General features: G+C 39.8%; 1 protein-coding gene across 2 annotated transcripts in view; it reads right to left on the bottom strand.

Annotated features, from left to right (window-relative positions):
- The window catches only part of DAPK1 (death associated protein kinase 1), an 89,211-nt gene that overhangs the window by 43,690 nt on the left and 19,018 nt on the right, over positions 1-26,503 (bottom strand). For both annotated transcript variants that reach the window (XM_040540412.1, XM_040540413.1), the window contains one exon: positions 7,119-7,340. In XM_040540412.1, coding sequence (XP_040396346.1) covers positions 7,119-7,340 — 222 coding nt within the window. The remainder of the gene's footprint in view (positions 1-7,118; positions 7,341-26,503) is intronic.

The raw sequence follows: 26,503 nt of genomic DNA, 5'->3' as shown, positions 1-26,503 counted from the left end.
CTTCAGAGGAATTGTACGTGTCTCCTTGGGAAGGGCACAGCTTTCTCTGTGCACTTTCTCTGTTAGCTGGTAGGAATTACAGACAGCTTTCTGAGCAATTCATCTGTGCATTGGCACAACTCTGATCTGCAAGCTACTAACAAGTAATGGGTGAGCAACAAGCCATACCCCGTCATATTAAAAGAGGAACTTGACTAAAGTCAAGTCACATCTGAATTCCGTTACGGCTGCAAAACCTTTATGCTCACCAGCACATAATGGTCTCCTTTGAAGCATTAACTCCTCAATGTTCCTGCATAAAACTTTTCTGTTTACCTTTAAACTGGAAACACTCTGCAGTTTAAAAAAAAAAAAAAAAGAGGTTGTTCATGTCCTTGGCTCAATATGATAAACATTTGTGATTGACGGAGGTCACATCTCAATCCTAAGGGGCAGGTTTTATTATTCAGTATGCTGTAACACAAAGCCGTAAGAGCAGAGTAAATCTAGTTTCACTGTTGTATTGTGACTTCAGTTGATACTGTTTCTGAACAGCAGAGCACACTTTTAGAAAAAGGAACAACCCTGCACAGGAAAATATATTGTATAATCATTTCCATTAAGAGCAAAGCTGTTATGTTCTGCCTCCCTGATATTACTAGGTAGAGATGCTAGCTTTCCTGAACTGGTGCAAGTGAAACAACGCCTCAGGTCAACCACATTCTCATAAAACACAGCAGTGGTAGATGCAATTCCTAGACTTCTCAAAGGAAGGCTGGCAGATGCCTTTGCCACCCACATATTTCCCTCCGGGAAAGAAAATACAAGGCACTTGTGGAAAAAGGATTTCTGGATAGCGCTTTTGCAAGTCGTCAGGCTTCCTCAACTATGAAATACAACTAAGCAGAAGATCTTGGAGGAAGTCATTATGGGAACCTACACAGAACCAGTTAACCTTCATAGTCAGCGTGGCCACCTCATAACGACTCAGTCACATGCTGTGTTGATCACGTTGCTCAGTATAATATTGCCTAAACGACAATTAATGATTATCTAAGGATTTCTCATGAAGCTAAAAGGAAAAAAAAAAAAAAAGCAAAACCCAAAATCCTAAGCAAAAACTGCTTGTTTTAAACAACTTAATCTAGTTAACTTCAAGCTTACAAGGTTTAATCAACCTTGCTTACATTTCCAAACAACGTAAAGTAAGAAAGTTAAAATTCAGAACCAGTTTATTCCAATTTTTAAAGCAGAATCCATTTAATAAGTTACCTGAATTATTTTCCATTATAGGGTATAAGCGCTCTTCTCTAATCCAAAAATTCTGTCAACTTGCAGAAGAAACGTTTTCTGCTATGGATTCTGTGGTCAGATGTCTCTTGTATGAATCCTTGCATATTTCAAAATTTCAGCCCAAGACGAGAGTGAAATATTTCTACTCCTGTGAGAAACTAAGTTGTGTTTTTGCAGTAGAGAACTAATTTTCTCTATTCAAAGGTAGCTGTGTAGTCATAACAAGGAGAAATGCTAAGTAGGTAAGTGGACAGTAGAAGGCCTCACTCTTCCAAAACAAGGTGGAAGCTTGAGAAAAACAGGATGAGCAGTGTGGGAACAGTAAAATAAAGATAACAAGTTCTCAAAACATAAGAAAGGAAAAAAGGGAAAAAGGAGAAATTAAGGGGTTGAAGAAAAAAATTGTACGTATATGGTATAGAGGAGTGTCGAGTAGCTTGTGAACCTGTAGTACTCAGCCAATGAGGAAACAGGGGAGGTGATCAGGTGTCGGGTAATAGGCAATAAAAGGTTATGATTTGCTTACTATAATGAGCTCCTAATTGGCAGGGCGCCCGCAATTGCAAATAAAATAGCTTCACAGAAGATCCTGTCTGAAGAAAATTACTTGAGATTTTTCTCACACTCCCACTTTACTTAAGGTTTTATCCACTTAATTTAACAGCTTATAAGAACCATGCAGTTGCCAAGACACTCCTCTGAAGTAAAAAGTGTACCAAATATTTTTAAAGAGCAATGCAGGGCTGCATTATTTATTTATTTATTTAATCCTACACACTTGACAACATCATACCTAGTTTTTCTATACCTAGCTAACAGAAAAAACAAGGCATGTTACTGCATCACTCCTCCTCCTCATTTTCATTTGTCCAGCCCATACTGGAAAGACCAACAGTTGTGAAATCCTCTCTTGCGTGCCTGAATTCTTCCGGTATATTGAACAAGAAGCTTTGGCCTCAGAATGGCTAGTCAGGAGAACACAAGCACCAAAACGCAGATGAGTAGTTAAACAGTTAACTTCTACTAAGAGGGAGACCCAAAAACTCCTGTGTGTCTTTCTGCACCCAAACACAGCTGGTACTTTGGTTTTAGTCACCTGAACTCCATAAGCACCAGTCTGGTTACCATGCACGGTTACCAACATCCTGGCCCCGCTGAGTGCATTAGTATTTTCATCCTGCCCACGACATCCAAATTTCATACACAACACATTAATGTAGTGGGCAAGATTACCATGTGCTCTGGTCACTGGATGCAGAGCCCAGGAGCCAACTGCACTCCCTGTGAGATGTGTTCAGTGTGTTAAGAGTTGTATTTACTTCAGCTTCTTTCCTTTTAGCTCCGTGACGCCTTTACTCCTAGGTTTCTAAACATACATTGTGGATCTACTTGAGGGCCTGTAATTCAGGATTTTGAAGTCAAAAGGTGGCACAATATCTAGAAACCTGTGCTGCTGAGCTTGCTTACCTGCTGCTATTCCCGGTAAACACCAAAGACTCCTCGTCTGAAAAGCTAGTACAAGGCCAGTCCAGTCAAGAACAACTTTGTGACAAGTTACAGGTAAAATTAACAAAAATTTCAGAGATTTTGGTCAAAACACAAAGAAGCTCCATGCTGGCATCAAGTCTCACAAGAAGTCAAGCTATTGACTTCTAAGTATAGTAAGTTAACTTAGCAACAAGATAGAAGAGGAATTTACAGAGCTTGTTGTTATTTGTTCTTATTTATTCTTCAACGAGCAACTCAAGACACCATTACAATTCTACATAACGGATCTACCACCCTCTCCTCCTTGCTCTCTTATGCTTTGGTTAATATTATGGAGGTGCCAAGAAGGTGGCAGCTCTCTCTGAGACCTGGGATATGGAGGACTAAATTCTAACGTAAGTATACAAAATTAACTTTAGAAAACCATGAGCCTGAATACTTAATGTTCAGTCACTTTCAAGTTAATATGATCCCCTTCTTTCTGAAACGAGACTTTCACAGCATTATTCTCTTTTTCCAAATTTTAAAAACAAATTCATCGTTCCAAAATCTGCTGCAAGAGTTCATGCTGCCTTAAATTAAGATTTCTAATTCAGATATGAAGACACTTCTTTGGCAGATAAAAGCATTAACAGAAAATTCTACCCACAGCTTTCCAGTGAAAAGAATCAGCTATTGCTATCAAGCTGCTTTGAAGGGTGAGGCCATCTGCATTATTTTTCAGCATTATTTTTCAACAACTGCTATACAGGATTTAGGAAAAAGGTACTTATTCCCTGCAGCTGCAGCCAGAAACCTCTATGAAGTACAACATAGTGAGTGTATTTTGTAGATCTGTTGTCTAAATGAAATCATAGTAAAGTGGAAGGAAAAACAAAATAGAAGACAGAGATTATCCATTCAAGGTTACCAGCAGGCCAGTGAAAAGGGAACCACGTAGGTGCAAAATGTGATTGAGGAAAGAAAATAATTATTACTGTGCAACAGAGGTCTGTGGTTTCTACAGTCTGCGAAATCTGCTAAGAAGATGGCTTCAGTGGAGCTTACTGGAAAATAGCATAGTACTGCTAAAATACAAAAATACAAAAGAGACTAGTTGGTCGAGTGATGTAGCTGGATAGAAATAAGTATGATTAAAGTCGGACAAATTCAATTTTTTGTGTAGTAGAAAAAAAAGCAGATAGCTATTACAATTTTAAGTTAAATGAGGAAGAGACAGTGTTTTCCAGTTCATACATAACATGCACAAGCATTCCTTGCAACATGACAGAAGAGCCCAGAGAGTATGAATTTTGAAGGTTACTTCCAAATCAAGAGCACACTTGCCAGTATATCAGTCTAGAAATGTGAAAACATACCTGCTTCCTCTAAATTTACCAAGAGACAGAAATATAGTAAGGGTCTTCAAGCACCTTTCATATTTGTGTATGATTGCTGACTCCTTTAAGGAAGCATTTGATTTGAAGTTTCAGAAATTAAACATCCCACAAATTTTTACAGGTCAGTTTCCTGACACAAGGTACTTAAGAGAAAAAGCTCCAAACATCAGCATGGATTAAGCTTCTGATATTTTGTTTTGCACTCAGTGTTGCAAGGACATTGCCACTGCAATAATTAATGATGGCCCACATATTTCTGCACACAAATTGCTAACAAATACTTTGTCGGCTGATGTAATATTTGCAGTGAGGGAATGAAGTGAAAACTTCTACAGCCAGTTACTCCTTAGAAACAGCTGATGAATAATGCTGAAAAACGCTTAAAAGGCTACACACAACCCTGCAAACCTTTTGCTGAACTGGGAGACAAAAATCAATAGCGAACAGGCAGCAGACACACCATCCTGAGACTTGTGTGTTAACATCAATTGACAGGCACTAAAAGGACAGCTGCGGTAGCATGCCTTCTGTGGACTGCAGGTTCTATGTAGCAGAGAAACCAGAGATTTTTTTCCTCATCACTGCTCATGTTATTACACTTGCTTATTAATAACAAACCAGTGCTTCTTCTAGATTTTCATTTTGTTATGAGCTTTTCGTAGCTGGAACACAATTTTAGTTTCACTCCTTATCTAGAAAAGTAAGTCACGTGAAATCCTGTTTATTTGTGGTATGCTCTCTCTTCTTAAAGTCATACATTAATATACGCTCCAGGAAAAAAAATATGTTTTTTTCAAATGAATTTAGTTATAGAAGAAAATACTTACTCAAACTCTATTCTATTCAATAGGGAAAATTTTCACTTGGGAGGGATTCTGAGGAAAGCAAAATGGGTTATTTAACGAGATTTCGGTTTGATTTTTGCTTTGTTTAAAAATGTTCTGTAAGAACTAAGAAGGTAAGGGGAGTAGGTCCCTGGGCAAAATGTGAATATTAGAACATTAGAAAAAAATGATTACATACTTAAGTATCTGAACATATGATTAAAATGACAATCCTTTTGCCTTTTAAATAGCTTTACATAATATCATAGTGATTTTGAGAATAATTAAAAATGGTCTTTACAGCAATTAGTATATTCAGTTTATAAAGGGATCGCTAACATGTCATCTTTTCCTCTCTGACCCTTTAATTAAATATGTTACCTTTGTGATACCAAAGCAGCACTTCTTCAACTTAAAAGATTCATGTGGCACTTTTGAAAAGTGGAAAAAAACATCTTTGACACTATATTGGGATTATTAACTTGGCAAAATGATTAGCTAAACTGCTATACAAATAGTCTGTTGTGCTTCACACTATCAATTTTATGAAATATTAACACACGTTGGATGCAAAATCTTCCATTCAATAAAAGTCAATGGGTGTACACAGACACACACAGCAATCTTGCTGCCAATGGAGCTCCTATTGCATGAAAAGAAGAGAGAGACAGGAACAGTTCCGTTCATCCTACCACTGTTTGCAGTTACTGAATTTTCTTCAGAGCTCTTAAGTCCAGTCACTCTCTTGATTTCATGTGGACAGATTAGATTACAGAGCAGAAAGAAAGCACTGCAGTAGCAGCACTGTAATAACAGGTTATGAATAGGAAGAATATGAGAGCAAATATAAATGGGGAGCAGAAGAAGAATCAAACTAATTTTGTTGTATATTCATGACACACTCAAAGAGTTTTGAACAAAAATCAGGAGCAGTAGATCTGACAGGAATTACGAAGAGGTTTTACTTTATACTATTCATCTTTTTAAGAAATACTTATCCACACAAAATCAAACTAATGCAAATGTGTATTTCTGAAACTAAAAAAAAACAAATAAACAAACCACACACCCAGACTACTAAAGCATTACAGTAAGCAATCACATGTGGGACTAAAGATGTGTAAAAATGTGTTTTAATGTATTATGCGTGTATATATTGTAGCAAAGACGAAACTCCTTAAGGTAATACCCAGTTCCTTTCTTATATCTATACTGTAAATCTACATGTTACTCAATACTTACCCTAAAGTATCCTTATAAAGTAAGTGGAAACATAATTTATGAAAGTTAGTAAACAGGAAGGCATAACCTACAAGAAAATCACATGAACAGCCAAGGAAAAGAGAAGTGCTGCGCAAGATTCTTGTACCAAATCAGATGCATTTGCTGAAATACGTTTAGCTGATACCAAACAAATGTGGCCACAATACAGACTGTGTCAGGCATCGAAACAAGGTAAAAACTTGCATGTGCTGCTACTGGACACTGTCAAGCTGAAAAAGGTGAGTAATGCTTAACGACTGAACTAGCAATCTTTGAGGAACTTGAAGCCAGACTTGAAGCAATGCAGAACTGTTCTCTGCTGACATATTTATCTCAATTCATTAGCAATAACTTTGGAGGAAAAAAGGGAACTAAAATACGGATATGAGAGTTCAGTTTACGTTGCAACAGGAGAGAACTGGGAAAATACTGTTCTCTGTTATGTGGGCAAAAAAGAGAAAAAAGCATTCAGTGATGCTGTCTTACACCACCACAAAGCACCACTACATTTGCTAAACTAATCTCTATCTAGAACCTATATTTCCCTCTGCTCTTATTTTCAAATCTGTTCAGCTCTAGGCTGTTCTTCTGGATTCAGAACATCAATGACAATTAAAATAACAAGCAGAAAAAATCCTGAATATACTGTATTGCTATTTAACCTTTGTAGTGCCATTTAGACTGAAAAATAGCATCTATAAATCAAGAAGCTGCAACTCTGGCCCCTCCCACCCCCAAATAATAACAATTCTCAGGCTACTATCAGTGATCTTTGGGGTGGCAAGGAATACCCACTAAATAATGGCAATTTTTACAGAAAGGATCTATTTCCTTAATACAACAACAACAACAAAAAAACGTTATTCCTTCCCAGGTCTCTAGAGCTACTTACAGTTCCAGAATAAGAATCACATCTGTTTTGTTCTCATAAACATCATGCAGCGTGATCACATTAGGATGCCGAATTTCTTTTAGTATGCTGACTTCTCGCTCAATATCTTCCCGGCTCACTCCACGCCGGCTGGATTTTGTCCTCCGTTTCTTGATGAATTTTGCTGCAAACTGCTGACCAGTGTTTTTCTCACGGCATTTTTTCACTACAGCAAACTGCCCACTAAAAGAGAGGGAAAGAAAGAATCGTATGTGGTTCAAGGAGATTTAGAATTAGGAGTAGCTTGTATTTACTACTATGGGGAGAGACAGCTGTACCTCTAAATTACCACCTCCACTGAAATACATAACCGCTTTTTGTGCAATCTAATATAACACCTGGAAAAACGCTGGATGTGGTTAAAAAAAAGCTAAGCTGAGATTCTGCACACATACACTCATACATTTCAGCATATCTAAGCAAAAGATACCACCTATATAGACCATTAGATTTTTGTCAAATATGTGCATTGGGGATTATTGCGGCAAAGTAATTGCTTCTGGATTTCTCCTGCACCATTCATGTTGAAGATAATTTTTTTTGTTCTCCAAGACAGACAGTCTTTAGTTTCTTCCAATCTATCAATATCCACTTTACACTCAAAGTATTACCTTTATTTTATTTAGTTTTTAAAAGGATACTGTGTTTTCAGGATATTACTTTATGTTTTATTTACTGTAGTATCAAGAATTACATTCATTGTTATCATCATCTCAAGCAGGAAGCATTTGAAGGTGAAAACAGTACCAAGAATAAAAATCACTGATTGTGTTACGAACCAGAAAGTGCTCCAGGAAGCAGCTGACTCCAGAGTGTTATTGTTCATATATAAATTTCCTGCTGCTAAATGTACATATTGATTCGGACCAGTTATCTCCAGGAATCTAGTGCTGTGTTAAAGTAAGAGCAGGATTTCTAATAGTGTGGAGTTTTCCACTTAAGTTTTCTTAATCTCTTGCTCAGGGTTCTCTAGTAATTCTGTTCCTGTTTGTTTAACTGTACAAAGTACTTGCAAAATTACTCAATAATATCCATGAGAAAATAGGCTAAATTTAGCTTATCTTGTCAACCAAAGAAGCAGTAGCCTTTAATGCACGTTTATAGCAGTGGTTAAATCAAAGACAAGCTTAGCAAGCTTGAATATCCACACCGGGATGTAACACGCAGGCAGGTGTAATTCCACTCCGTACCTGGGAGAGGAGCTAACTCATGTTAGTGGTTAATTAATTACAACTGACAGAGATCTGCAGGACAATGCATCACCTGCAGAAAGGACATCACATAATGACGAAATGACAAGTGGGAATCATTCAAAGTTACACAGCTCGTGAATGAGCTCAATCCATAACACTACTTTGTGACTAAGAAACAGTATATGCCAAATACTGTGATGAAGTAATTAAACAATTAAGGAATGCATGTCAGACAGAAAATAGAAGATAACTGATAAAAGCAGTATTATGCAATAAACTAAGATAATCAGCCAACCCTTATGGCAGAGGGGTTGGAATTAGATGATCTCTAAGGTCCCTTCCAACCCAAACCATTCTGTCATTCTGTGAAACAATCTAAGGGAGAATCAAACTCCTGATTTTTGAATTTGAAGGACTGGACCAGCCGGAGAATACTCATGCTGTTGGGCCACCACTACTACCATTACTAAGCTGATCCCACACAGAAACCCGAGTGACAAACTGTCCTGAGCTGGGACACTCAGTTGGGCAAGGCTGAATGACTCTCACCTGCAGAAGGCAAGCTGGAGCCATGAACCTTCACCTTCTGGAAAAAGGCACTGGAGTAGCTAAGATCAACTTGGCCTTTGAATGCAGCCATGGGTAGTGAGAAGTAAATGCAGAGAGAAGTGGTCAATCTAAGTTCTGAGGTTTGGTTTTACTTCCACAGTATGATCAACCCTCAAGTGTTGTTCTTCATTATTTCATGAAACCAATTAATTTGTAAGATCACCACGTTGCATGAGGAAAAAATATTGAAGGCAATGATTTACTTATTTATTAAGTTCTCTTGCATTGCTCTTCCCCTGCATATCTCTGTTCTAAAGGTAACACTGCACTGCTCACAGCGTGAAGCTGTCAAGGGCCAGGTTTGCCAACATGTATTATTGTTACAAACTGTTGTAGTGGACTGAGCTGTGCTTAGGACTGTGCCAGTTGTACCCTCTTTCCCGTCAGGTTTAGCCTGGAAGATCTACTTCACTTGGCTAAACTTAGGCAGCTAGAGGCATCTGAAATCTTGGACATCGCAGGCGTTCAAACGGGTCTAGGAGACAAGGTACAGGACCTCTGGAAGATCTGTGCTGTCCTAAACCAACAGCAGAGGGCTAGAAAAAACACTCCAAGGTATTCTTGACCCTCTCTGCTTGGTTCAGTTCAACTCTGCAGCAGCTCTCCCACCAACAGAGACTTTGGGTTTGATCTCCCAGGTGGGCACCATTTTGCAGGACAGGACAGCCAGCCGGAGCAGAGAATGCGTTCAGGTATCTGCACTGCTGCGGAGAAGTGCTCACACAGTGCTCCAGGCCATTGCTTACAGAGAGAAAATGCTGTAGTTCTCTGCCTCTCTCCTGTTCAACATGTGCGCCTCCAGAGATACAGAGGCATTCAGTTTTATTGAAAACGCTATCTATTTTTCAGAAAGTTCAAAGCTGAGCAAAGTCATGCAGCAGACACAGGAACCACCACCACTCAGAACAGCTTGTCCAGCTCGTGAGTAAGAAGGAAGTAAAAAGACCTTGCTCATTTGGTCAACTGGCTTTCTGGCTAAAAGGCTATACTGTTTGGTAGAGGAAGCAAAGTATCTCTGTTTATGATTCATCCATAGGCTCAAATGGTATGTAGCAATCTAGAGAGCTGATCATGGGATAAAAGTACTGCACACCACAGGATGGGTACACACATTAAATGACACGGTAAAGAAATACTGCCAGTAGCCACCAGTACAGACAAGTAATTTTTTGTTTAATCACAACAGGCTCAATATTATTATCCATTACACTTTCTTCTCTACCCTTGATTTCCTTTCCTGGGTTCTACCGCAATACTCAGAGAAGTTACAAGCACGTGGCATAGCAGAAAACCAGAGAGAAATTCTGAGAATTTATCTCCTTGTCTCTTTAGCTACTCCTTTGAAGGAGAGCTTGTTACAAATACCCTCATCTCCCCATACCACAGGCAGAAAAATACTGGGGCTAGATAAAAGCCTTCTCTGCCCAGCAACAATAACTGCACAGTTATTTTTCTTTTCTTCCTGTTTGAAAAGAGTGGCAATCTTTGCATAAGTGAGACAGCCCACATCATGATTTTAAGCTATTACCATCTATTTTTTGCACAGATTTGCAGTTGTATATGCACTCAAACAGCACGTTAATAATGACTTTACAGCTAAGTGATTCACAGCTCCAAGAAGCTTACGATTTACTCTGTGTGCACGTGTAACAGCTATTCTCTTCCAACAGCATGCATCCATTGCAAAAGGAAAAAACCACATTCACCTCAGAACGATTGAATAGTCATTAGCCAGAGAAAGGAAATATATTAGACCTTGTCAGTGATAAAACTATTAAGTTTAACCACTTTCTTGTCAATGCTTACCTCAGAAATTTTAGAACAGATAAAGATTAAAACAAAACAAACAAACAAACAAAAAAAACACCAAGAAAAAGTAAGAAACAGAATCACTGATAATATCAGACTCTGGAAAGGCTGGAACTGAAAAGTGATTCTGAAGTATGTGCATATACAATACATTTTGGTATCCAAAAGATTTATTATGAAAAATTGACTGGGATTAAGAATTATCTACATTTCACTGAAAATGCATACATCATTGACTTTGAAGAGTTCTTATATTTAAAACATCAGGTATTTAGTCCATGACAGAATTCTTCCTTTAGTATTTCTTCAACAAAGAGTAATGCATTTTGGGCTCCCCTCTAAATAAAAAGTGTTCTGCAAGTGTTTTTAAACATGCACTGTTTGTGGACCTTTAAGCTAACGAAAGACAGTTTCTCCACGGTGTTTGTGGTACTTGAATTACACTATTCACCAAAATGACTTCATGTTTCTGATGCCTTTAAGGCTAAGAGCTCTTTCATCTTACCTTGGCAACGGGTCAACTATCATATTACAGCATGAGGCTGACCTACTGAAACAAAGGAGACCAGTTAAAACAAGTAGATCTCCTCTCTCCTTCTCTTCCAAGCTATCTCACTTCTACAGTCATTCTTTCCTCCAACTACAACCATCTGTTTCAAGGATAACCCGATTTACCACAATTCAATATAAAAGTGTTATCAGAAGACCAATATACCAAATGACTTTATAGATTGCTACCATCTATGTTTTTCTTTTTTTTTTTTTTTTTTTTTTTTTTTAGGACGTGAGGTTCCACAAACCTTTGACATTGCTCAAGAGTGCAAGAAAGTTATCAACTAACAGGTATCTACAGTAAGTGCCAATTATGCACCAAACAACCTTCTTGTTGTTACTGTTGTGGTATTCAGCACATAACCCCACAATTAGTTGTTTGTTATTAAACGCTGTATATGCAGATCATTTTTGAGCTGCAATCAAAGGAACTATTTCATGTCGGAGATCTCTAAGCCATGATGATTTACAACTCTCTAAACTCCTGTTTTAAAAGCAGAGGAGAGGTGTAAATCAAAGGGTATTTACTGAACTTTAACCAGTAGAACTGCAGCAACAAGCTGGTGTATGTCAGCTCTGTTACTGGATACAAATGCGTTACACCATACATTCTCCTACTGATCCTTTAGTTCCAGGTCCAGCACTCATTCATTCGGCTTCTTCAAAGCCAGAAAAAAAGCACTTTAGTTTTATAGTTTCTCATGCTTTTGTAGGTTTGATTTAATGTGTCTAGGTCACAAAAAACAGCGTCATTTTAGGAGACACTTACCTTAAAGAAATATAAAAGTAAATCACATAGGCCCACATAAATAAAGCATCTGACATTTTTCTTGCACATGGCACAATCAGGTTCAACAGTGAAGCAGGATGACAGCTCGATGTGAGAACAAATACTTCTGCTAATAACAGTAATTTGTTTTGTGATCTTGCAATTCTTACTCAACCAGCAGCTAATTACTATCCTGAATCCACTCTTTTCAGGACACTTGGCACGATGTCTCCACATCCAGTGATTTTTCAGACTTGCTTCTGAACAAGTACTTATCCTATTAGCTAACCATTAAATTTATTTTTTTAAAATAACATTAAGATGATCTGCTGCCCTTTATGATACGTATATATGTGCAGAAGTTATGCAAAGATGTGACAAAATTCCCCAATAAAGAACAAACACTCCAGTCTTTATTGGTCCTGGCTTAGTGGGATCTCAAAACGACTAATCATTAACATGAATGATGGAGAGTTTTAACTACAGGCGCAGACATTTTAGAATCCATTTTCCTTGTAAGAAGGTTCTGTATTGTGAATGGCTTCCCTTTCAGAGGGCTGATCATAGTGATTAGGGGTGGCAGGCCCATCACCTATTCCAAGCCCTGTACTCCTTCCCACCCCCAGCCTGCAGCAGCACCAGGCTTTCCAGATTAGCCCTGTCAGCGATGAGAGAAACTTCTGCTGCACGAGCCTTCCAACAGAGCTGCAAGTTGGGCACAGAGGTGCTGAAGTAACTGCCAGGGACCAGTTTCTAATGTTCATTGCCACAAATGTGCAAGTATGGGGGAATTATGCAACTCTCCACAAAGCACTGTATTATTGGAAGCAGGGGATACGAATAAAGGAAATTACACTAATATCAGAGTAACAAGGTGTCTCAGGATGTTTCTGACGTTATGGTGCCTTTTTTTTTTTAATGTTTTTTTAACTTGATATTCACTATACAGCTCTGGAAGTCTGATGTATTAATATTCAGATATTACTCCTTTCACTGTGTGACTGCTCTCCATTTTAAAACCATATTCATCCAATGGTGAGACACTTAAATTATACTACTAGATAAGCATGCAAAAGAAACCACAACTCAACCACACATCTGTTTCCCCAACAAAACGGCTGCTAGCAGACTAGGGATATTTCTGTCTTTCCTCAGACCTCCTCCTCTCTTCTCTGAGCACCTCAGGATCTTCTGCCACTTCACAAGTGGCAAAGCAAACATCCTCTCCCAAAATTCCATGCCCTGTTCAGACATACTATTTGTGCTGATATATTAGTCTGCAAATTCAAAATGCAGGTAGCAGTTTTCTCTCAGGGAACTGCAGCAGGGAAGGCCAACTGAGCAGGTGATTTTTCCCCCGCACCCTCCCCAGTCTCCACACCAAAGAACAGAACATTTTGTGAAAAGACGAGAAATTTCCTTTTGCTGGGATCAGTGGACTTGCTCATATCATTTCATTGAAAGGATGCCAAAGTAGCATTAAACAAGCACCTCAGCATAAAGCAAAGTGTCTTGGTAATACGTATCTTTTAGAAGAAACTTGCTTTCTCCTTTTGCAGCTACTTAAGGAAAACTGCTGTAGCATTTAAAACGTACGGAATCACTTCTACTGGATTTACTTCTAGAGATACTGCAACTGATATTCTCATGCAGTTGCTTTTTCCAAGTTTTTTTTCTTTTAAACTTTTTCCAAGAACAGCCACCTCCAGTGTCCCATTGTTAGCTGTCTCCATCAGTCGCCACTGCCACCCACGTACAGCTCCCTGTCACGGCAGAGAACATCTGAGCTTCTCCTGCTCGTAAGGCTAATTCTCACAAAACTCTCAGGCAAGGTGTCAGTACCTGCATCTTTTCCAAAGGAAAAGAGGATTTCTCCAGAAACTGTAAAGGGTTATAAATGCATTAAGGCCCCCTCCATCTTCTAAATAAATTAAAAATAACCTTCATGTTTTCCATCCAGCTACAAGGCTAAACTGGAGGCCTAAATTGGATGCAAACTGCTCCCTCCCACCACCACCAGCTCTTTGTGGTCTTGCACAACCTGGTAAATGTTATGAGGCACTTGAGAGCCTCTCTGGTGTGTATGACTACAGTGCCAAGGGTTGAGAGTCACTAGCACCAAGTGTTAACACTTACCCCATTGAGGAGATAAGCTATCATCAGCATTAACAGGGTGGGGTAAGCCACGGTTAATGGAGCACTCCAGGGTTAATAGAGGACTCCAGGCAGACGTGGCTGGGAGCAGTGGTGTTTCGTGTGCACCATGCTCAAAAGACAACCCATGCTAGCTACCGGCATTATGCCTGCAGGGAACAATCTTCACTGATTTTGGCAGATAATGAAACTGGGATACATGCGCATGTTCCCATCCTCCCACCTACCCAGAAGGCACAACGGGGGGAGGTGGGGTGGGGAAGGGCATGATTCTCCTGCTCTTCCTCCAAATCACATTTTTAATTTTGCAGTCAACTGAAAAGTACAGGCAGATTGGGAATAAATGCAGGATGGGCTGATGTGCTCATACTGTTACTTGTTCAGGCTCTGGAAGGCGGAAACACTTGTAGAGTGCTCAAAATTTCTGTGCTCCCTCCCTTGCTCTGCAGTGTTTAATTCACTGGCAGGGACACAGAGAATGTCAATAGCAGTGCTCAGCCCAGAGTCCTCCGAGTACCAGAGAGCTCTGAAAAGAGATGGCAAACAAAACGAAGAGAAGAGCACTGCAGCATGCCTGTATCTGAAGGATGCTGGGTAGATGATTGGGCTATTTGCTTCTTTAAAATTATTTTTTATGAAAAACTAACACACAAAACCAGCTCTGGCTAAACAGTCTTCAGCATAAGTAACACTTTACACTTCACGTGCTTATACAGACACGCATCTCTCGGTTGACCATGCAGTTGTCTGCTCTGTGTCCATGGCTGGACAAAGTATTTTCAGTCTGCCCTAAGTGGCAGTGCCCGAAGTACTTGACTACCCTGTAACTCGAGGGAATGACACCCACTTACCGAGATGCAGGCAGCTGAAGCCTGTCAGTCACTATAAACGTGTTTTAGCCGTGCATAAGCACTTGTTCTGGAAAAGGGCACACTGGGCACAGCACGAAAACAGAAGTAAATTCAAGAGATGCAGGGAAAAGCAGTAATAAAGGAAAGAGCCGAAAGAGGAGTTAAACATCACACAGCATTTAAGCTAAAGAGAAAATAATACTCAAATGCTTTATAAGTGAATACGCGAGAGAATGAGGCTGCTGAAATCTAATGATGTACTGCTAAGATCATTGTTAGGGCTGGCCTTTTCCAGCTACTACTAATATAGAGAAGCAAATAAAAGGCTCTAATTAAATTTGACCATGAAACCAAAAATAGAAGAGTGCTGCAAATACAAACAAAGGTAGAATAGAAACACGTTATGTGATTGTGCTGTGCAACGTTTCCAGCACATACAGAGCTTAAATCAAGTTGTAATTTTTACTCATGAATGAAATACAAGCTGATACGCTTTCCTTAGAAATCTGTTGGAAAAGCAGCAGAGCTGAAAATGGCAAGGACAGTAAGGAAGGGGGAGGCAAAATCAGGTTTATACAGCAAAACAAATGTACTGGCAACTATTTCTTAACTTTCAAGTTCCTTTTTATACATAGATGCAGTTATGCACTTATGAACTCCAGAGAAGTCTCAAAGCTCCTTTCCTAATTTCTGACTTGGAATATCTTTCGGTGTCAAATTATTGAGCTTCAGAAGTGCCCTGATCCCAATATAGTGACCCAACGCATGTGACAATAAAAGTTTGATTATCTGCCAGTAGGAACACAAATACTTCGGTTAACATGACTACACTAAAACATCCAAAATACAAGGACTCCCATTTCCTTTATTTAATGGTTTAAGCAAAACCAACCAAACAAAAAAGCAACCCACTACGAAATTAATCTGTATTATTACTATATGAAATTCTTCCAGTTGGGGAAAATCTGGCAAAGCCATGTATCATTTTCTTTGTGTATAGAAGTCAGCTGAAACCATTTTTTGTCTAAACCATCTGAAATCTCTCCTGTACTACCTGTTCGCAGTCCGAACAGTGTACCTTTAAGCCCATTAACAAAATTAATGAAAAGAGAAACAGCCTGGAAGTAGCTATAACGAATCGTTAAGATGAAGGAACCAGAACCTGATGCTTCAGACAGTGTAAAAAGTGTAAAAGGCAGTAAAAACATAGCCTATTTACGTGTATCCACAAGCTAAACTACCTACCACAAATGTACAGGATTTCCCTGAAAATAGGTTGCAGGATCCAATAGAAAGTAAAGAATCACAGAAATACAAAATTTCCCCTATTTGTCACTTTCCTCTGCGTTTTATAAGCTCGTGCTTTTTTTCTTGGTGGCTTGGTTATTTTAAAAGCATTTTTTCATCCATTTCAACCACACATCTACCTCCAGCAGAAACCCTTGTCAGCCTCAACCCATCACACTGATGAAGCTGGGGGCCTCTGTTGCTCTCCTGCTTTCTGCAATTTTGCTAGGCTGCTAACAGCCTGTTTCCTATGCTTAAAGAAAAGCAATTTCTCAGTCTTTACCTCGTTTTCTGAGGAATCCAAAAGAGCCTCTAGTCCCGAGGGAACACATAAAACAGCATGATAAAGCACTTCAGTGTCTACAATGGAGCCCAAGAAGTATACCAAATTTTTCACTGTTTCCTATATTACTTCTTACACCCTTTATATTGCTCAACTAGGATATGAAAAATTTTAGAGGAATAATCAAGTAGGATGATGGGCTAAAATAGAGAGAGAAAGAAATGGAACGCAGAAGATGACTTTTTGATCTGTGTATACGTATGCATGAGCATCCAGACTTGAATGAAAGACTATTGAGTGCCTTCATGATGCCAGCTTATCATGGTAATACAGCACTTTCTGGGCCTCAAATTTGAAAAGGCAAGTGATTAGAGGTGTGACTGGCACTGCCAGGGCTCACTGCAATCTATGCACAAATCCAGTCAATAGCACTTCTCACCGAACACAGCTCCTCAGAATAATAACTATTATTAAGCACAAGAAGATGGGACTGGCTGGCTCAGCGGTGAAGGAGGTGAAGAAAATGCCAAACGTGGAAAATTTTCAGTATCTTTTACCCACATCCTGACATTTAAAACAAGCACACTAACACACCTTCCCCTGGCCCAGCAGCCACACTTAAAAGGAAGAGGCCGATCTGCTTGAGATTTTATCCTATTCACAGAACAATGGTACAAGTTTTTCCAACATAGTTAACGCAAAACAAGTTTAAACCTGTTGAAGCATGCACGCACACACCTGTGCATACATTTACTGAGCCAAACAGCACTTATTAACTAGGATAGGCCATCATGCAGAAATGGAGCAGCAGATTCTAAGTATCAGCTAATTTGACAGTAAACTTCAACTGCAGATGAACAGTGATTTGTTCACATTTAAAGATATGAAGTCTAAGAAAGAGATGTAGTCTTGCGATGACCAGGCCTAATTTTGTGGAGTGGAACAAAGCAAGAGATAAACACAAAAATCCAATTTATTCCCTCCTGTTTACGTGCAGTTCATGTAAACACTTTCGTCAACTCTTTGCGTACATGTAAATATGCCCGAATCTCTATATGTTACAAGAGCACTGTAGAAATAAGACAAAAAATAAAGTATGACTGCACGATGTTTTGTTTATGGTTTATGTCATATACATTACAATGTAGAGAAGCGAGATATTTGGAATACTCCACCTTTGTATGCAGTAATTGGGTTACTGTCCTTGGAAGGGGTTTTAACCAGTAGCACAACATCTGGGAAAAAAAATCAAAAAGTCAAAAATCCTGCAAGATTTGCATCCCGCTGATGTTCTTTGCCTGAAGGCTGATGCACAGCCCTTGCCAAGAATAGCTGCTACGCAACCAAACGAGAGCACAGACCTCTCTCTTATCTGAGGATAAGGTCTCCACAACTTTTGCCTTTAAGGAAGGCTTTGTTTCCCATCAGAGCTCCGAAATGAACAGGACAGCAGCGTGAAAAATGTGATCTGAGTGGATAACAGCTGGTCTCCTTGTAAAGTCGCAAATATTTCTGCTCTGAGTTATTCCTGAGCATTGACACATCACTTGGTAGGGGGGAAAAGAGTGGAGGGAATTATGAAACAAAGTTATAGATGCTTTACTGTGTGATTCAATGTGAAAACAGTTATGAAAACACCTGAAAAAACAGCGGCATAGGTTCTGCTTGAAACAGAGGCTGTTTGTATTTTATGTAGCCCACCTCCCTGACATTTAATTAGATGTTACTGGACTGAGATTTATTTCATTACTTTAAAGGGATGTTTACGTATTTGAGCAACTAGCCATAACATGTCATATACTACACAACAGGCAAATATAAAGTGTTCAAGAACATCATCCAAAATGTAAGCAGGGATAAGCACACCTTGAAACAGAAACATCTATGGCAAATTTAATATAAATAATCACATGAAGAACGTCATGTCTAAAGACAATCTGTATTGAACGCATTTGACTACTGAAAGATATCATTGGTCCAGGTCAAACAACGAAGAAGGAGAATACAGGAGTTATAGTACAGAATGGAAAGCTCTGAGAAATCAAACATTGCATATACAAAAGATTCATACTTCAACAAATACTTTATTATCTAAACTGAACCGCCACACAAAGCACATCATTGTGAGTCACAGTCAAGGCACACCAAGGCATTTCATCATTGTTTAAAAACATTAAATAATGAAATTTACCTAAGACTTCAAATAAGAGTTAGCATTTGTAAACTCTAATTGGCAGACGACAACTCAATAATGTAAAAGACGTTTCAGTAAGTCCTTCAAAAGCCACCTGCTCAGTAAAAAATGTTTTCCAAGAAAGATGCATCTTGAAGTCCCTGCACAGCCTTAGTCAGTCTCAGAGTTTAACCTTAGGTCCTGTCTTTCAATTGACTACACTACTTACTCTTAAACTCAGCTTAACACTTTGACTGACTTTATCCTTTTTATTTTTTAAATGGGAAATAAAACTTCCCTATGAGTTGACTTCCTTCAGCATAGATATCATAAAAACGAAATTAAGTTTTGTTTTCCCAGACTGACTTAAAATTTCATACGGCATTATGACTAAGGCTAAAAATAATAAAATTTATATATATAATATGCAAATTTAGTGGAAAACAGACTTTACAATTGAGACATGACAAAGTAACCTTGCACAAAGTAATTATGTAATTGTGCAAGATTTAATATTGATGATATTACTTGAGACAGTTCAAGTATTTGCACAGAAATCTTCAAACTATTCCTCTGGTCAGCATCTGTATTTTTCAGCACCAACACGACAGATTCATTTGGGGAAACGCTTGAAGACTCCTGGAGACAGCTCCTGTCTCTCAAATGTAATATTGCTATTTGCGTGTCCGCTTTCCAGAGCGGACCTTTGAAGAAAGTGTTTCACTGCTGCTAACAGATAGAGCTTCAGTCATCTCACGATTTTACTCCACCCCTGGAACAAAAGAAGCATCAGGGGCAACACAACTGGGAACTGAAAGGTGTAAGAGAGGCTGGAGCATTACAGCTCGCCCTCCTTCCCCATCTTGCACGCCACGCATGAACTGTCCGGCTGGCACAGCACACCCCACACGCGAGGCTTGCTGCCACCACAGCCGTGGGGTGAGACCCGGGGCAACATACACCCCTCGTTGTCCTTTATTGCTGCTGTGGGCTTGGCTGAAGATTTGCAGTGTGTATGAAACATTACTTGCTTGCCCTTCACCTTTATTGAAACACTGATTTTTTGAATAAGCTGCACAGTTCTGTAGGGTTTCTGTTCATCTCCAGGGTCCACCACCTCCAGCTTCTGCTCTGTCCCATCGCCGTGCCTTTTTAAATAAAATTGAAAGGTCGTCTTCTCATTCTTTCCACAACTGTCAACTCACTGTGATTGTCTTCTTTGCTGGCTTAGCCCTCTTAATACAAGATTTTTATGATCTCCATCCACCCCTCCAGCCTCAGGGCCCTTAAAATGCCCCCTCAAGCCCTTCGTTGGATCTAGGGACGCAATAAGCTATGGTGTCCCGAGAGTGGAGATGGTGGAAGTTCCTCCCCATGCCCTCCAATCCCACTCTCCTCCCTGTTTCCCCTCCCAGTGATCACACAAACACACGTCCATCTCCAATGGGGTGACCAGGTGCTCAAATCTCTTCCTGCATAGCAGTTAAAGTCATGAATCCGTACTCCCTCCAAAGTCTCTCGCAGGAGAGATGTCCTTCCTGAAATCATCCTCTTTCTGCCGTGTACTCTGTCCTCAGTGCTAATACTTGGTTTCCTTCCAAACTGCCTAGCTTGCCTTCTCAATAAAATGGCAGGGCACATCATCAAAGAAGCATACTTGACAAAATAAAAAACACAAAACCTGACAATTAATGCCTTATTCCTGTATTAAACAGAGTGCTTGTCCCTAGTGCTGCTTCCCTCACTTTATGTACAGTACTGCATCCCAAAATGCTGTATTTACACTTTCCCAGCATATTTAACACTCAATGCTCGTTACACAGAGAGAAACAATCAGTCAAGATTATTACTTTCTCAACTATGGGTGTATGAAGCAGGTGGATTCATAGCGTGTAAAATTAAACCACAGAGTTTTAAACAAATTATTTACTGTAATTTAAAAAAAGGAATAAACAGTGAACTATAAATAAAGTATTTAAAAGGTTCTACACACTTCATTAAAAATATAAGCATTCCTTTCAAAAGTTATTACCTCTCTTTTATTTAGATAGTTGAATAACACTTGTAACAACTGTTATAAGGGATAAATAAGAAAATAAAAATGTATATCCGCAAAGTCTAAATTTAACTTAGCAGTTAGGTGGCAGATGGCACATCATGTGGTTACCCATCACTCTGCAGCATTGGCAAAAGGATTAATCTACAAATCCTGCTGTATAACCAGCATCAATAAACTATCTGCTTCTGCTCCCTCCCCCCTAACCCCCATTTCCCCTCCACTCCCCATCTCACATAACCACAAAATTTTGTTCTTCAGGCAATGGTATTTCAGCAGGAATTTCTTGGACATTTACTCTATCCATCTGCTTTTGGGCCCAGGCCAGCCCATTTTTAAGTGCAGCCTCATTTAAAGTACAACCATCCTTATGGTATGAAGCTCCTGTATTTGCCAAGATGATTTCACTTCCAGGAATTCTGTTATGTATCAAGTTTCACATCGTTTCTAATTCCAACCAACTATTCTTCTAAGAATGTAAACATAAAGCCAACAAAGAGAAATTATCTTTTTTCATTCTTTCTCTTTTTTTAGACCTCCTCCATTTCTTTCCCACTCCCAGTTAAAAGAATTGATATCAACAGTCTCCCCATAACAGCCCTAAAAGGAACAATATATCCCCGAACACAGCAAATGAATTTCTCCTCGGGCTTACTGCATATAAGCTCTACCTTACAGCACCTAAATCATTCTGTATAAGTTTCTCCAAAGACAGAAGGGGCTCAAGTGTTCATATCCTCTCCAACCTAAGTACATGGAAGAGATTCAATAGCTGGGGTACTCGGGGGGGGAGGCAAAGGGAGAAGTGACAAACATTTTTAAAAAACAAAATACCCATAACTCTCTAACATTACACATTACTCTCAAGCCTCCTTCCTTCCAATGAAAACAGAACCTGCAACCTAATAATTCAGTCTATGTATTTTTATGTTCAAACATAAAATGTTGACATATTCTGAAGTAAAGATCGCTGCTCCTTGTTACTTAGGTATTAGTTCTGTTTAGCATTCAGATGATGTCGTTTTAGGATTTTATAACAACCGCCACCATAGTGTACTTGCGAAGTAATGGATTCAAAAAAAAACAACAAACACTGGTGCCAAAATCATCCTCTTCATTAAAAATACAGTGTTCTCCTCCTTTGGTAGGATTTGAAAGTGCTGTTGTGCAGCGCTACAGAGACAGCAAATTTGGAGCATGACTGCTGAATAATTACACGGGTTCAGGTTAAGCACGCGTTTTATTTGCATGAGTGCTCCTTGTTGAAGAAGAATGAGGCTTCCAGTTAGAATTCCAGCTGGAATTTGAGAAGAGGGGAGAACGCCAAGTCTTTGGAGGGCTGGCTGGCTAACTGTTTCAGAATCAAAAAAATGATAAATAATAGCAAATCACTGAAAATTTAAAAGCTTGTAACTGATAAAAAAGAGAAATAGGTACGTCATCATTTTCTTCATCTATTGGTTCTCTTTAATTGTCTGAAATAACATAATAATCCTCCCACCATCCCTTGGGGCTCAATCCGTTTGTGTTCCAGACTCTTGATGGTATCCACTTCCTCTGAAAACTCATCTTATTTTCCTCGTATGGTTTTTAACATGCCTTTTGCCTATAAGCACTTGCTTTGATCCATCATGAAAAAGCCAACAATATCCATTTAGATAATAAAAGAACATTAAAAGCTTTAATTCTCAGCATTAGTGCTGCTACCCAGAGAACAACAAACATTTTTTCTGTACTTAGACATTCAAGTTGATCTTGTTTTGAGGCAGAGAAACAGATTAAGTGACTTCTAGAGAGGTTATCATGTTCTAACTTCATACTGTATATGAACCAGCTCGTTGTTAAAAAGGTCTATTTTTCCACATGCCCTAAACCTATATTTTACTTAAAGTATGTAGAAAAATTGCCATGCCTCAGGACAGATGAGCTAAGATGGAGTAGTCCAGGTTTGAGGTCATGTGAAGAAAAGGATCTCCAGAGACACCAGCACTCTACAACTTCCAGATCTTGCCTGAATCCCAGAGCTCGAACTGGGATCCAGACTTTCAGACTTCCAATATTTATACAACCTACTTAAAGGCTAAGTTCCACGAGCAGCAAGTCGTTGCTTATTTTTCAGAAAAAAAAAAAAAAGTACTGTAAACTGTACTTGGGATAAAAGATGAATATACTGTGTGGCTCCTAACGAAGCCCGAGCGAGCCAGAGACAGTCACTTGGTTATGCACGGCAGGAGCGGGGCTGTGCTGCGAGGCAGCATGTGCGCGGGCAGCTGGCTGGCTGCAGCAGCAGCTGTCTCGCAGTGATTGTCTGTGGGCGCTGAGTGCATCCTCTGAATCTCAGCTCCTCTCCAGATGCATTTCTGCAAGTGGATGCTGTGCCCAGAAACTCTCTTCTGCAAGCTTTGACCTAACAACACTTTGCTTCAAAATACTGAGTATTCAAGCCAGGAAACAATGTGAAATCCACATGCATACTTTGATGACATTTTTGAAAACCACGAAGACTATTTCATTAAAGGAAGGACTGGGGATTGCTGTAAGCAATATATACATACCTTCGTAACAAAAGCACATTTTACACTTAATGCGTACCAGCAGTGAGAATAAATACAACCAATAGAGTCTCAAATCCATATCAGCATTACTGAAAAGAGCCGTTTCCTAAAATTCAGCTTCTGTGCCAAAACAGTCTAAGTTTGGTTCTGAGTAGCAGTATGACAGGAGGTTTGTCATTCAAAACAGTTGTGCATTTATAATCACTAACGTTGCACCGAAAAAGTTTCACTTTCTACAGTAATTCAGCCAGTCTACAAAAGACTCGCACCCATTGATTCCAGCTGCCAGTGCTGCAGCCCTTTTTACTCAGATTGAGTTAGACATCTGAACAAAATTGCAGGCACAGGGACATCAGCATAACAACCACTCCAAGCTGCAAATGAAATCCTTTGCTTCCTCCATTACACAGGCTGAGCAAAGTAGTGCACAAACAACGTGAATCATTTTAGATATGACGGTCTTCATCGCAGGACATTTTTGTAGATTTTTCCACTGCAAAACTTGAGGCCTTGTTCCACCCCTTGTTCCACCCCTTCCCCCAACTTAATATATTATGGATATGCTATATTACAGCAGAGTTAAAAACAAGTGGGATAAGTTGAGGACGCTTTGTTAGCTGTCTCAACAAAACTCCAAAGTAAAAGTACTCCTCTTGACATTTTTGGAAGGGAAAAAAGGACTTTATTTTCAACTATGTGTCAGAGCTCTCTTTGAAAGTTTTAGCCAGACATTTCTGTACATGGTACTCTAATAAAAAAAATTGCTGATTAAAAGTGATAATTTGCCTTATCGAAAGTGTTCTAGTTACTACTTACTTTTGCATGCTGAAATAAATAACAAGCAACCCTGAAGTATTTCACTTCACAAACCACAGCTGGCTTTGATCTTTGATTTTCTAGATGCAGACTTTTCAAGAAAAACACCTGAAATATTAAACACCACTAATTCCTGAAATGTTCTTGTGCTTATTGCCTCCTTAACTAATGTGGTACTCCCTGAGGAGACAGACAGAAACAACTCAAGCTCTAGTAGCGCAAGCAAAAGTTATAACTAATTTTCCCTGCATTTTTGTTACAAATCCCGTTCCCCAAAGCATTTCATTTAGCCTCAAGAACATAAATTCCATTTATGCATTTCCTTCCTTTTTATTCTGTCATAAGGAAGTATTCACCTGCATGAGTTACATCTACTTGACACGTAACCTGAAGCAAGGCTCCTCTTATCCAGGTCTGCCACAGTCTTTCACAGAAGCAAGAATCTCAAATAAAAACTGTTATATGAAATTACTATGTGCTTCTCAGCAGCTTTCTGCACGTACCTCCTGTAAAAATGTTAGCCTGCCTTCCCCCCCCCCCCAAAACACCAGCCACCGGCTTTTCAGTTCAATACAAATTGTCTCAGGGAGGCCAGCACAATGCACTCTCCCCACAGCGTCATGCTTCATTTTGCTCTTTTTCATGTTAAAGTGTCAGATAAAGAAGAATCGTTCCGACTGGCGGTTCCTCACAGCTCGCTTTGCACGGAGAGAAGAAGTCAGAGGAGAATCACAAGGGCGCGAGAGACCAGTATGCCCGTGCACTGCCACACCGGACCTTCTAGAAGAGTGGGATGAAGAACAACTCGTAATCATCCTTTTACATTTCGGGGAAAGGGGGACGGTCTCTAGTGCTACGTATTCTGACGGCATGGTGAGATAATGAGCTTGCATTTCCAACCCACCTCATTTCCTAGCATTCCTCACCCTGGCCGTGAGCCTCCGCCACGGCCTGCACAACCACCGGCTGCCTTCCCCTCCGGCTCAGGGTGCAGGGGTACCACCGGCGCTCAGCAACTCAGCAGAAGTGTTTGGCCATATCTGCTGCTCCGCCGAGCATGCACCAGCCTCTGCTCTCGTGCTGCCTGGGGACTCGGCTGCAAGCGGCTTGGAGGAGAAGTGCCTCGCACAGACTCAGAAAGGACAGCGTTTGCACGCCAACATTTTGTATGTGCCATCCTCTCACTCCAGGAAGACAGTTTTCTCAGGAAAACCTGCATGATGCATCCAGTGTGACCAGCCACGAGCAACCATAGGCAGTACAGAGCTCAGCAGTGACAATGAAGCAACAGAAGCTGCCTGTGGTCTCGGCAGCGTGTCCGGAAAAGGTGGTGGCACACAAGTTTGCATCTGCAGAGTAGCAGCCATGTGTCAGTTTCCCTTTCCTCCCAAGCTCTGTATTTCTCTCATACTCACAACAACTGCTGCGGCCTCACACTTTCATCACGGCTGAATGCTGGGTACTTGCTAGAAGGAACAGGAGTTTTTAAACAGCTAAAAAAAGGATTGCCAGAAGTGGAAAAATGTGAGGTCACCAAATAAAGACAGCTCCCTTCATATTCCCTGGAGGGACACCACTGAAATTTCCCTAGCAATTAGTGAGTTTGCACAGGTGTTACTCCAAGTGTAACCTTAAGACAGCCTAGCTGGCGGAAACACAGCTGAAGTGATAGCTCGCTGGTGATGACAGACAAAAAGAACACAGCTCAGCTGCCATAACGCACAACAGCTTCTGCAGGGTTGGCAGTCAAAAATCAGCTTGAAAATTTGACACGGAAATCTGTGAAAGAGAATATGGAATCCCCAAATATCTTCCAGTTTTAAATGATACAGTTGCACCTTAAAAGTCAAAAAGCTTTTGGATTACTTTTCATTATCTTGGCAACAACAATAACCAAAATAAGCACACCAGCAAGCCTGAGCTGTTTTGGAGCATCTGTTAGACTTGCATTCACTGTCATTCTCAAGACACTCACTAGATACAACCTAAGATATTTATCTCTCTTTTTTGAAAGCTTTTTCAAAAAATGGAAATAAAAAAAAAATACCTTCAGACAAAGTTTACCACAAGCTCTGTCTTGCAGAATGTTTTGAGTAAACAAGTTGAAACCCTGATAGGTGTGTGGGTTTAGGCTTACACTAGATGGTGAAAAGGTACAGGCATTGCTTTAAGCAGCCAGACATAGCTCTGTTTGTTTCTGCATCCCTGACAATCTCCACACTGAGCAAAATCTCCTTCC

The sequence above is a fragment of the Cygnus olor genome, chromosome Z, assembly GCF_009769625.2.
Source record: "Cygnus olor isolate bCygOlo1 chromosome Z, bCygOlo1.pri.v2, whole genome shotgun sequence".
Taxonomy (NCBI): Eukaryota; Metazoa; Chordata; class Aves; order Anseriformes; family Anatidae; genus Cygnus; species Cygnus olor.
This window is presented reverse-complemented; position numbering and strand designations above follow the sequence as displayed.